The 13003-nt window shown below is 44.7% G+C and overlaps 1 protein-coding gene across 1 annotated transcript in view; it reads right to left on the bottom strand.

Annotated features, from left to right (window-relative positions):
* The window catches only part of LOC149340649 (uncharacterized), a 449066-nt gene extending 436418 nt beyond the window's left edge, over nucleotides 1-12648 (bottom strand). The window contains exon 1 of the mRNA XM_089549483.1: nucleotides 12462-12648. Coding sequence (XP_089405609.1) covers nucleotides 12462-12479 — 18 coding nt within the window. The 5' untranslated portion in view covers nucleotides 12480-12648. The remainder of the gene's footprint in view (nucleotides 1-12461) is intronic.
* Nucleotides 12649-13003: the final 355 nt, after the last annotated feature.

Genomic DNA, 13003 nt, shown 5'->3' with positions numbered 1-13003 from the left:
GCTGTCCACTGTTGCAGACCAGTAGGTGCAGGGGATGCACGTGAGGCAAATCATGTAACTTTTAAGGTGAAGGTTGCGCAAACACGGGACGAACCACAATGAAGAGACACAGAGACACACATATGTAGCCACCAAAGAGCCCACCTGATATAATTGCGGCGAAAAAATTTATTTGCACTAGGAACTGGTTGGCGGAAAATATTAAGCTGTATTTCATATAACGGTGCAGTGAAAGTATTTTAGAACGCGTGCCTTAACCATCGCCGGTGAGCAATGACATTCTGATGAAATATGTTTATTTCTATAGGCAATGCATCACAAAAAAAATTACGAGGAACTTTAGCGGCTAAAGTGGTGAAAGGCGAAAGACTGAGTGCTGCAATCTGCTACGCGATTGTTCACTTCCCATTTTGTTGGTGCATTAATTAACTGCTCATTAATGACGCTTAAGATTCGCCTTTAGGAGTGGATTGCGACAGCGTGTTTCAGCGCTGCCAGGGAGTCCACGGAACGCCACCATCCGTTCGGCGCGATGCCTTGCCCTTTGAACGCAACGCTTTTTGAGGAAAGGAAATGGCGCTGTAATTCTCTGTCATCTCGGTGGACACCTGAGCCGCACCGTACAGGAAGGGAGGAAGTGTGAGTGAAAGAAGAAAGAGGGGCCGTAGTGAAGAAAATGAAAATTGTATTTGAGGATAGGAAATTACGCATTAACTGCCTCCCATATCTCAGTAGACAATAGTCGAAAATTGTATTTGAGGAAAGGAAGTTGCGCAGTAACTGTCTCACATATTTCGGTGGACACCCGTCAAAATTCGCGCGCGGTGACGTCACGACAATTTGGACCAATCTGAAACGCGGACAAATACGCTTTGCTCGTCGGTTTTTGAGGAAAGGAAATGTATCTGTCTCGCATATCTCGGTGGAGACCTAAACCTCGCCGTAACGGGAAGGGAGGAAGATGGGAGTGAACGAAGACACCGTATTCACTAGACGCACCTTTGTTCAGTCCAAACCATCGAGCTGGCATGGCGGAGTGGTAGCGTGCTCGACTCGTACTCCGGAGACCGGGGTTCGATTCCGAAGCTCGGCCAATTTCTTACTCAGTTTTATTTATTTATCTGGTCTGACTGGAAAGGTTAATTGGACTAATTGGGTAAGTAAGCAATTAACTAAACTCAGTCAAACTTACTTGGAGCATCACTATACGATCCCTTTAATTGGTTGCATGGTTAGTAGCCAAAGTACAATTGGCCCCGTTTGAAATTCGCGCACTGTGACGTCACGACCGTTTCGACCAACTGAAAAGCGTGACATTTCTGTCGACAGCTCCTGCTTACAACGATGAGGCATCAAAGGCTCCCGCCTTAAAAATGATTATGTAGTAAGTGCATGAGCACTAACAATAAAAGGCTTCTGCGTAACAGCCATTATGGCCGAAGTCTAAATGCAGAAGTGTTCATCCAATTATTTTTTCTGGTCTCTCCTGATTTTCACTACGTCATGGTTGTATCAATGCTCATCGTTTTTAAAGCCGGCTATAATTCATTCCCGCTTTATTGATCATTTTCCTCTTATGTTCATCCCCGCCTCAACGCCCCCCCCCCCCCCCTTTTTTTTTTTTTTTTACCGGGCATGTCAGTTCATGTGTGTGTTCCGTTCCTGCCGCCTTTTGTCTTTGATTAGCCTTGCGGATGCGTATCTACGCCTTCTTTTCCACATCAACTTTCTGTCGCACTACAAAAAGGTGGGGCTCAGCTTCCTTCGGATGCAAAGTTGATATTTCAGCGCAGCTGTGTCTACTCGGTGTCCTCGTCCGTCGCTTGCCAGTTCTACTTTTCTTACAATGATTGTAGCCAAACAACACGGCCGCCAACGTACTTTGCCCTACTTAAGAGTTGCAGACAGTCAATTCTTCTTTTCGGGAACAGTTCATTGAATGGCTATTCAAATTCAGAGTTCGGCTGTCTGCAAACAGACTCGTAAAAGTGTGGTATGTGTTGACTGTCATGGGATTAATCTGGTATTTTAAACCTCTAATAAGTTCCGATTTATTACACTCGGTAGGAAGCGTAATTTTAATTGAGCTTGTATTTGTTGTGTAACAGAGAGAATTCCTTCTTTTCTTCAATTCACTTTATTTAGTTCAGTCTCTAGGTATGTTTAAATTCTTTCTCGCACTCTATCTCTTTTTAATTAAATCTCACGAGATCATTCGTAGTCATCGGGCTGAATTCGGATGATTTCCTCAGTTAAGACGCCCAGCAAACACGCCGGTGCCCAACCGCAATAGAAAGAGGTGCAATTCGTCTCCGTCGAATTCCCTTGATATCGTTCTTCCTATCTGGAGCAGAATGGATCTACCGCTCTATTGAGAGACAACTGCACAGCCAAAGGCTATATCGACTTTGGCGTGTCTTCACGACAGCAAAAACTGGCTTACTGTACCGCCTCGATTCGTTCTCTTATTTCTTCATGCTGTTGCCCTTACATGTGCTTACGTGTGCCTATTATCCGGAGGCCCATTTCCAACCCCCCCCCCCCCCCCCTCCCCCTCACATTTTTAGTTTTTTCTTCTGCACTTCATGTTTTCTTCAGCCGGTTAGATCTGTCCGTGGATGGCATCTCGGTGCTGCCCCATAGCACCGGGAAATGGAAACAAGTTTACCTCTGCCTACTCTCTATGGGCCTAATGAGTTTTCTTGGGAAAAGCCTTTAACCCGAACTTCCTCACCACATGCCGGCCAGTATGTTAGCAAAGAGCCGTTGGTCTGAGGGGAGTGTCTGCTCTTCTGCAACCAACTGTACGCGAGACATCGAAAATGTCGACACAAAAGCAGCAGGTGAATTCAAGCGTTTGGGCAAAGCCTTTGCCTTGAAATACAGTTTTTGTTTCTGTAAAGAAGGGTGTCTTGGAAATTGGAGGATGTTCTCTAATGAAAAAAAAAGGACAATTCACTTTACTATCGGCAATCAAGACGGTTGATGAACAAAAAGCGCACTTGTTTGGTTGTTTCCTACAGTGAAATGGTTTTACGAAGCCGCAGGATCGAAGGCTACAACCAGGTAGCCGTATCCGTCCCCCATTCTGGCTACTCGCGGCCGCAAACGTTGTTGTCACGGCTGTTGTCTTTTTGAAAAATGCTAAAATGCTGACCTCATTCACCAGAGCATCTTCAGTTTTTATGAATTTGGAAAGGGGATCGAATGCATCAGTGCTAGAGCATTGCACACACCAAGTGATGAGGACTTATTGAGGGCATAATTTTATTCTGGTGTAAATCCATCTTGCCCGCCGGCCTGGCCCCATTCAACGCCTTGATATTTCGGACGAATTAAATTTATATTTATGTTTTCAGCGCTTCATGGCGTATATTACCACGACAATCATAGGAAGTTTGTGACATTCTGCGTTTAGGTTGTGCTGTTTCCAATGCTCTCGCCGCAAAGTGTGGTGGGCAGAAAAAATTGGCAGTGGTTTAGCTCTGGTTAAACCTAGGGGATTTCGAAAGCAACGAGGAAGAGAGAGAGAGAGGCGATGGAGAGCATGCGGCAGTGGCAGCGGCGGCTCCGGCACGCTAGCTATGCGCCGCTACTGCGCATGCGCAACTGGCGAGCGCAGCGGCGCACCTCTGAGTCACCCGCGCAGCGACGGCGGCGGCGCACCAGTTGTGTGCCGTGGGACGTCCCTGCTTCTCGCGCATGCGCAGTACGGCCTTTCCTCAACTCCGCGAAATGGCTCGGCGACTCGCGTAGTGTTGCCTTCGGAACAAAAAGAAAACAGACAAGGACGTAAAGTTCTCGCACGGGCGCAAAGTTGGTATTATAGAAAGTACGATGGGCTTATTAATGGCTTTCTTAGACGCCAATGCGTCAGAAGCGAGAGCACGCGCCAAACTACTAATAAATGCACACATGATAAAGGTCTTGCCGATTCGAAGAGGTGATTTCTACAATCGTCAAATTGACCAGATTGCTGCTTACTTGTGATCGGCGCTTCAATAATTGCGAAAACCCGCGCGAACTTCACTAAAACCATCCTTCTCGAAGAAAAACTTTGCTTCCGGATTGCGCGCACTTCATTGGGCTGTTTCCGCAAATAGAACGTCGTTACCAGTTAGGTTCAAGCCCTGATCACCGGCAACAACACAAGCGCTGTTATTAAGGCTGTCCTTTCTCTCCCTTTCACATATTAATATGCGGCCGGCTACGATGGTCGCTTCGCTTAATTACCGAATAACAGATTCACGACATCTAGAAAACGCTTGCTATGGATTGCCTCACAAAATGCCAGTCGGTTGCTGCGAAGAATGCTATCGAGGATACTGCAGAAAAAGTTATTCCAGTCATTTTGAGCGCTTTTCGTGCTGAGATTATGTGCAGTGGGGAAAACTAAACTTTCAGTTTTTAAGAAATCGCTTTGAGCCATTGCTTCTGTGGGACAACAGGCTGTTTTGGTACAGCGTACGCAGACGTACGCAAAGGGTAGCTCATGCTCATAAGGAGCGTGATTCGCGTGCGCCGAAAGCTATTTCAAAAGGCGCCGTTATCTAAGGTCGTGTAGAAATCGCTATTTTTGATATTAGGGCATGCGGCTGTACTGTGCTCGAGGAGATCGCACAACAACAAGGCAACAACAGCAGAGAGTAAATGCCTTTTCTGCTGCGATGGGAACCGTCTTTAAGGAAAACATTCCAGGTACAAACCTTACAATAAAAAGGGCAAAATCCGCATTAACTTCATCTAACCTTGCAATTAATTGCCATTAGCTACTCTAGAGGTTAGACGTCCAGGTTGGGCGAGGTGATAACTATTTTACGTTGGCCTTGTTGGTAACGGCGACTAATATGGTCCATTTTGTTACCCACTGAGCGATCGGCAAGTGCTTTCCAAGTGGAAATGGCATACTGAGCTGAACAGGATTTAGAAAATACTGTTTTTGAGTACTAACTGCATTCCGTTAAATATTACAAGGCAAGTAGGCCAAACTGTTGGGCCGTGTAGCATTCACAGAGAAAGTATTGCATGCTTTTCCTTCCCTCCAGAAGCTTATTGAAAAGAGCCTTTAAAGGAAAATGGTAGCACGCATGCTCTCGAAAACTAGAAGTAATAGAAGAACTACCTTCCAAATTTTGTGTGCCTGTCCTCACGTAACGTCTTTTCTTTTTATCTGGTTTATTCGTTTCACTCTTTATGTGGATCACTCAACATTTTCATCGTTTTTTTACATCGCCTCACTTTTCCTCAAAGCCAACCTTCGTTTTCATATTGTGGTTCAGTTTTTCAAAAACTTGGCTGCAGACAAAGGGATATCATTGCTCTTTTTAGCGCTGGTAAGAAATTGCAGAAATTTATTTATAAGTTACCCGCTTACAGTAGAACAATTATTGAATAAACACATATTGAAAATAACAAGACCGCCTAACATTATTTTGGGAGCTCAAATTTTACACAAAAGTGTCAGGCAGCAAACATCGGTGCTTCTCTTCGTCGTAGAGGTTTATTGGCACAAGTGAAATTGTTTCACTGTTTATTTTTTTCAATTTCTTTATAAAAAAAAGACAGGTGCCATTCTAGCACTGCAAAGTGGTCCTGCTCATATCCATGACCCCAAACTCTTCGTGGTGTGCACTAAGTTTTGTTTCGCGCGCCATAAAGATTTCTTTACTGCAAAGAGCTGTTCTGACGGTTTTCTTAAGCTGGAATGCAGACCAGAACACCGACAACTTCAGCCTCTTCCACAGCAGCGACTAGCAGCGCTCGTCACTGTTTTGGGTCTCCACACAGGAACAAACTTTGTCGACACAAAATCTGTAGGCGAAAATTCAAAGGCACTTTTCTCTTCTGAATGTGCTTGCAACTGCTGTACTCGTGAGCAATCATTTTGTGAAGCTTCAACTTTTTGCGCTGAACATACAGCAAACCTTGGAAACAAACGCCTGGGCGCGTTTTTTAACTTCAAACTTAGAGCGAAATCAGTTTGTCGCCCTTAATATTTTCAGTCTCAATTGTGCTGCGAAAGTCTCCCTTTATAATCGCATGAAGAACAGATTATTAAAAGGCTTAACGCATAGCCTCGTTGTTAGTTAAAATCCTCGTGTTCACCTACATAATGTACATTAAACAGCGTGAGACCAAGAGTTTATATCGATCGTTATTTGCGCAACAGAGTGAATCCACATCCTTTTAGCTTAATCCGCCTACAGTGAAGCAGTACCTCCGAAGCTGGCTTCATAAGCCTTAGCACACAACCAAGACAAGAGGGGTGGCGCGGTGGTATTGTTATCTTTAATGTTTTCCGGAAACGAAGTAACAAGCACATTCTCCCGGACTTTCGGTCTTGTTCTTGAACAAACGCAATAAAACCAATAGCCAGCAGCCTAGTATTACTTCTCTGCCAGAACTACCGTAGCTAAGCCCTCCGAATTCAACGCAATCCTTTACTTCGGGAGCAAAGTCGACTCTAAAAATACTCGCTTTCAAGTGCCGCTTGCGACATAGCAGCAAGGTTAAAGAAGCTCTGTGCTTACCTTGCACAGGGCTCTGTAATCTCTAAAATCGAGGCTCACTTCGCTAATGCGCTGCTGACTGGGCGTGGCACAGCGCGGCGCACATTCGATGCAGTCGCCTATCAGGCTGGAATATCAGTCAAGATGGCTCGGAAAAATTGCGTTGTCGTTATACTGGACACGGCACCTGGGCTTTCAATGTGAGATTGATTTCCCACATCTATGAAATGTATTCCTACTAAAATGCCGTACACACGTGCACGTGCACCAAGAATTCAGGCCCTCAGCTTCACGGTAGACGGCCGCTCTTTCGTACAGCGTGTAGGATCCACTGACGAGTAACTTGTGGGATGAGGATCTATACCCAAGACTTCAGATGACGCCATATCTGGGGACTGCACGCGGCTGGTATTTGAGCTTTGCTTTCACCAGGGGCAATATTCACGCGTAAATCGGTAAAATGTGCGAGATGCTGCAAGAGGCCGTGGTGCATGCCTGTTTGTCGCATGTTATTCCTCATACTTATTTGACAATTTTACATCGTACTCTTAGTTTGTTTCGCGGTTCCGTCTCATTCTTCACTGTAGCCAGAGCACACAGCTGAATTATTATCATAGTTACTACGCATTCGTTGTCTGGCTCAAAAACTACCGACAAGAAGTTGCTGCTTCATCTACACACCCATCTCTCATGATTCATCAACAGTGGCTGAGAGTCATTCTTCCTTTATAATAAAGATTTTATTCTTTCATTCATTCCTTGTATGTCTGTTCGAACTGATATTTGATATAAGGTTGGTTGTCTTTAAAGCCTTTATTCTGCGTGCATTTCTGGGTGCTAAATTTTAATCTTCCAGGTGCCACAAAGCTTTCTCTACAGAATTTACAACCTGGAAATCATACTCATCCTCGCAGCAGCCTCCCGACTCACGCCGAATAACGTGACCGGCATACCGTTTCTGTATTCTTTCTGTATATCTAGCGACTGATTTCTGTTCGCCATCTCACTGATTTTGGTAAAGATGCACATCTGTCCTGATTGAAAGATAACTAGGATTTCCACTGTCTCATTGGTTCAAAGCCTGTCTTCGTGAAAAAACAACAGCAGCATTACAATTGCATTCTCCGTCAAAGTTTAATTCGAAAGGGACTTCATTGACTCTCCCTCACATGCGACCCTAGCGACCGCTTCAACAGGAGCCAATGGCACCCCTACCACCAGAACATTGCTGGCAGACGAAGTACGGCCGTGATAATAGCTCTGCGAATCACTTTCTAAAGCTGCAAAGCTTGGCCGCACACAATTAAAAAGCGGCGCTTCGCAGGTTTAAGCACGAGGCTAACGTCGCAAGAAGTGCCCAGTGCTTCAGTGGACCTGCTCTTATTCTTTAGTGTGGTGTGCTGTTTTATTGCGCTTCTGGGTATTCTACCTTACACTGAGCCGTTGTGATAATCAGGCAAGAGAATTAAAGCAGCATATTTAAAAAAATACGAATTCCCCTGAACTTCTGCATACACGAACATTAAGGAACATAATAATTATGAGGTGGGCTAGCTTTGAATAAGTGAAGGTGACAACGACACGCAAAGTGTTTATTTAAATATTTCTCGCATTATATATTATTACTGTCGTTTTCAATTCTAAATTATTAGTGAACGCAACTACTTGCCTCATTTTATATTTGCTGCCGCGGTGGACCAATGGTTATGGCGCTTGGCTGCTAATCCGAAAGACGAGCGTTCGATCCTGGGCACGGCGGTTGCATTCCGATGGAGGCGAGATTTTAGGTTTATTGGGGTTTAACGTCCCGAAGCAACTTAGGCTATGAGGGACGCAGGCGAGATTTTAAAGGCCCGTTTACTTTGCGATATCAGTGCACGTTAAAGAACCCCAGGTGATCGAAATATCCGGAGCCCTTCACTACGGCGTCCCTCATAGACCCTCCCCTCACCTCTCCCTCCTCCAAATCAATGATTTTCTATTTTTGATGATACTTATAGTCAGGTCGTGAACATTTTGCACCAGAAGGATTGAAACTGCTCAGAGAAGTAAGCGACATGTTTTCGTTCAGCAAAGAGCTCCGGAGAGTTTTTTTTTTATTTTTAGTGCACGGCGCGTGAATATAAGTCAGCATTGAAATTAATTCGTGACTCTGCACAAATTGTGTCAAATCTTTGAACTAATTTTCGCGCAAAGGGGGCTCAAGATCGATTGGCCTTGATCGATTCATTGCCGCGCCATTCTAATCTATCGACAGTAAAATATTAGTGATTCCATCTGTTCGAAAAGAAGAAAATAAATCCGTGCAGAATATTATCTGAGATTAAGTGTCAGCCTTGCTGATGTGAGCTCAACAGCGATGAGCGCTTCGTGTTTAGAAGTCATACAGCAATGGCGTATACCAAGCCTACAGCTTGGTAAGCTCTACTGTTGAGCTACTAGCCTACTACATGGCGTGGACATAAGATTTGTTGCGACTCGAATGCCCACTTCTGGAAGGTTACCACGGTTCTGTCCGACCGTTTTACGAATGCCATCGCCCTGTTTAGCGAGTCTTTTTGTCGCTGCCAGCAAACCAGAAAATATCACATTGAAAGTTAGGGCATGAATAAGAGGGCCGTGTGTGAAAGCGAGATAAAGTATTTGGCCGCGTTGCATATGCGCATTGATATCTTGGCTTTTATTGTATCGACGTATAAGCTGCCACAGCAACAGAAGCCTCCCGATACTCCCCGAAATAGACAAGTTTCTTGTTCCTTAGAGTTAAATTGGTACCTCTGTAGAAAACATGCCTTTTTAGACGCGGCTTTTGCAACTCCTTCCTTGTTATTTGCATTCTTTTGTGAAGCCTGTTTTCTCGCAGCTTACAAAGTTCCACGAAGTTAAACACGAAATCTAGAAGAGTGCGGTGAGGAGCTAGTTAGTACGACATTATGAGAACAAAGAATAACTGCGCAAAAAAGGACGGGACAAGAGAAGAGAACCACACGGAACAAACACGATTTTGTCCCATGTGTTTCTCTTTCTCTTGTCCCGTCCTTTTTTCCGTAGTTATTCTTTGTTCTCATAATTAAACACGAAACGAATTGAACGCGATGAGCACTGCAGAAGAGTTTCGATGTGGGTCAGTTGGTACATCGTCTTGAACAAATAAACCAGTCAAACAACATGATACAAAATATAAGCATTGCGCGGATCCGCGTTCGAATACAAGCAATGATACGCTAGTTGTGAAGATTTCACAAGAAGCACGAAGGAGGCACCTAATGAGGAGAGTCGACCAGTGTCTCAACGCTTTCTGATGACGCATAGTGTTGCTGTCGCTGAAAAACTAGGAGATTCTCAAACAGCGAGGTATTCGTGAGCTCATATTTAGACAGGGTTCTTTTCCTATTACGCATGACGCCAATAGAATAGCGGAGAATCCGCCCTGTTTATAAAATTTACGATCATGCTAACCGTCTTTATTCTAGTGATTGATGAGTGCTAAAACGAATTCTCTAAACTTCAGAGAAACACCTAGCTATTAGACCATTGTAGTCATATTTCCATTGTAGACCATGGACCATTGTAGTCATATTCTGCAGATGGCATATTTCTCATTTCCTGCCTCTTTCCTTGATGCAACCAGACACATTGCTTCAGACTTCTCTCATTTCCAGTCACTTCCACTGCATATTCCACAGCAGCTGCTCACTTTTTGGTGGCTCTGCTTTACCATCTGAAATAAAGTCGCTCTTCACACTGCTCCCATAGTCTTAGTTCTGACGAGAAATCTGAAGCAGAACCGCCAGCTATAGCACAGCACTGCATTTTGTGTACGATATGCACTCAAAGCGCTTGCATGCGCTTTCGTACTGTTTACGAAATATTAGCATATCCTGATATTTATTTGCTAATAACCTATGCACTTATTCAAAGGCAATTCTTAAGAACAAACATACTGGAAAATCTCTTTGACACGTCTATGCGTTATTAATAGTGGGAAAATGGGAAGTCATCCCAACAGTGTTCATTGCCACGCCCTGGATCGGGCCACTAAGCACTAGTCCCAGATTTTGCGCCTGTTTTGGTTACTTTATCATTCTTGGCACGCCCTTAGGCCTATCACGGTTTAAACGCGCAAAATATTGCAGGAATAATTTTTCTCTCGGATGTGCAGCCGGGGGGCTTGAGACATGTAACGTAGCAAATAGTTCTCTGCTCTCTTCGAGCTGCGCTTTTGCTTTATTTCGCCAGTCCACTTCAAACCTAGCCGCAACAGCTGTTAAAAAATAAATGCAATGGCTTAGAATGAGGAGTTGAGTGCCTGAGTGGACGGCTAATTGCAACTGGCGTTGAATGGATGACTGGAAAAATAGGATCCCTAAATGGAGTGCCACCTGCAGGCGAGGATGGCTAACGAAAACCGGACGGACGTGCCTCACTTGAAAGTGGGCAGCAGTCAGACGGACTGTTACTCTAAGTGCGCTCTGATTAAAAAGCTAACTCAACAATTAGGCCGCGATAGGCTCGCGGTAATGAAGAGCCTTTCTCCGAAAAAACTTGCCGAAAAAAGTATAACAATTATCAGGCAACTGCAAGTAGACTTTTATTGCTTTATTATTTTTCCTCTTTTTCCTTTGTCTCCAAAAGCGAAGTGCGATATCTTACTGAGTCTAGAAACCCAGCACCCGGAGTAGGAAACGAGTATCACAGGTCTGTGAACTAGTCATTGTAGCATAACAAAAAAAGTTCCTGAGATTGTAGAAAGAGACGAAATAGGCAACATTACGAGCACGAGAAGTTATCGCAAATCAAATTCTAATTAATCAAATATATATGCTATATATCGCAAAAAATGGCCAATGCTAAGAGCGGTAAGGATATGAGGGACGCCATAGCGAAGGGCTCCGGAAATTTCGACCACCTGGTGTTCTTTAACGTGCGCTGACATCGCACAGTACAAGGACATCTGGAATGTCGCTTCCATCAATTGACAAGTAATTGATGGAGCAGCAGTGCGAGAGGCAGGGTGACAAGGAACAGTTTCACAGCACGAGCGCCAGCTGGCCGCCTCGAAAGCTTCGTCTTAACTGACGTCGACGTATGACCATCTTCTCGATTCTATTAGTAGTAGCTGATGAAGACGACGGCGTGCTATGCGCGGCCCGAGAATGTGCTGCAGTTAAACACAAGGCGAGTTCGGCGGAGGCGACAGCACAGTGCCATCGTGCGGTGGCCAGCGAAGCTAATCTGTTCGTGTCGCCACGGGTTTGTATTCCTAGTTGCGGTACTATTTATTTTACTTATTTATTTATGGTTTCGCTACAGTCACCCTCAAGGTGAAGCTTCACACAAACTCTGTGAGCCGGTTTGACGACGTGAAGTAATGTTTTCGTACTAAAAGAAACAGCAAGTCATATGTCTGTACTTTCGGGTATAATTTGTAGTTTATGCCTAACGTCAAAATGTTGAGAAAAGATTCCGGCAGAATTCACGGTGCATTTTTCGTCAAAAAAATTAAGATTATATTACATAAACGGAAGCAACACTATTAGATACTTGAAAAAGTGTTCTATGCTTGGAACAAAGTTTTACTTGCGCGTTATCCGTAGGCCCATTATGTTAGGCTCCCTTTGCCTGCTTTATGGCCCGCAATTAGAAAGCAGCAGCTTTAAGCAAAATATTCATCAGTTGGTTTCAGTACAGTACTCACACATTTGCTGATTGTGTGTTCTAGAGAAGTGTTTTATTCTACACTAAGCTGAAAGAACCTTCTGTAGACTCGCTTTGAACTCACAAAGCATGATATATGCGCTGTCTAGTGTATATTTCAACCAAAGGAAAAATCACATTGCTGCCCAGAATGGAGAGTTCATGAATATAATGCGCCTACCTCACCTGACCTACTTCAGCCCGCTCGGTTAATAGGTCAACTAAACCACTTCATTGAACTTGCCCTTAACTTACCGCAGGCACGGGCTTCATGGCCTCCTTTTATCTCGATAGGTTCAGCACCACGTGCAGGGGATAACTAGGCGCAGTTGCCGTCGTCGCCGTTGACGTCACATCGTCTCCGGTGCGTGCGGAGAAGCTGGATAGGTCGAGAGTATTGCGACATCACCTACGAAGCTGTGGAATTTAAGGTGACTAAAACATTACCAAACTAGTGATTAGAAGGTCGCAATATCGCAGTGGGCGCAGTGGGCGCGGCGGAACCAGCGTAGGCATGTGGTCTCACAAGCTTCTCTTCTGCCTTGTGCAGGTTTTCTTGCCCAGTTCTGCCGCATCAACGACTGCAGTAAATGGATCAGCAACCGACACGTGTTCTCTGGCTGCACCGTCACCTTTGGAGCCTCTTCCTTTTGATTGTCCATTCCCGCGTGACATCAAGCCTGAAACGCCACCTAGCCACCACGTGACCTTGTCCGAATCGCCTTTAAAAGAACGTCAACAAGAATTTGTCTTCAGTGGGCGCGGCGGAACCAGCGTAGGCATGTGGTCTCACAAGC

This window comes from Amblyomma mixtum, chromosome 6 (genome assembly GCF_055824585.1).
Source record: "Amblyomma mixtum isolate Tamu chromosome 6, ASM5582458v1, whole genome shotgun sequence".
In the NCBI taxonomy this organism is placed as follows: domain Eukaryota; kingdom Metazoa; phylum Arthropoda; class Arachnida; order Ixodida; family Ixodidae; genus Amblyomma; species Amblyomma mixtum.
The sequence above is the reverse complement of the archived record's forward strand: the minus strand, read 5'-3'. Positions and strand labels throughout refer to the sequence as shown.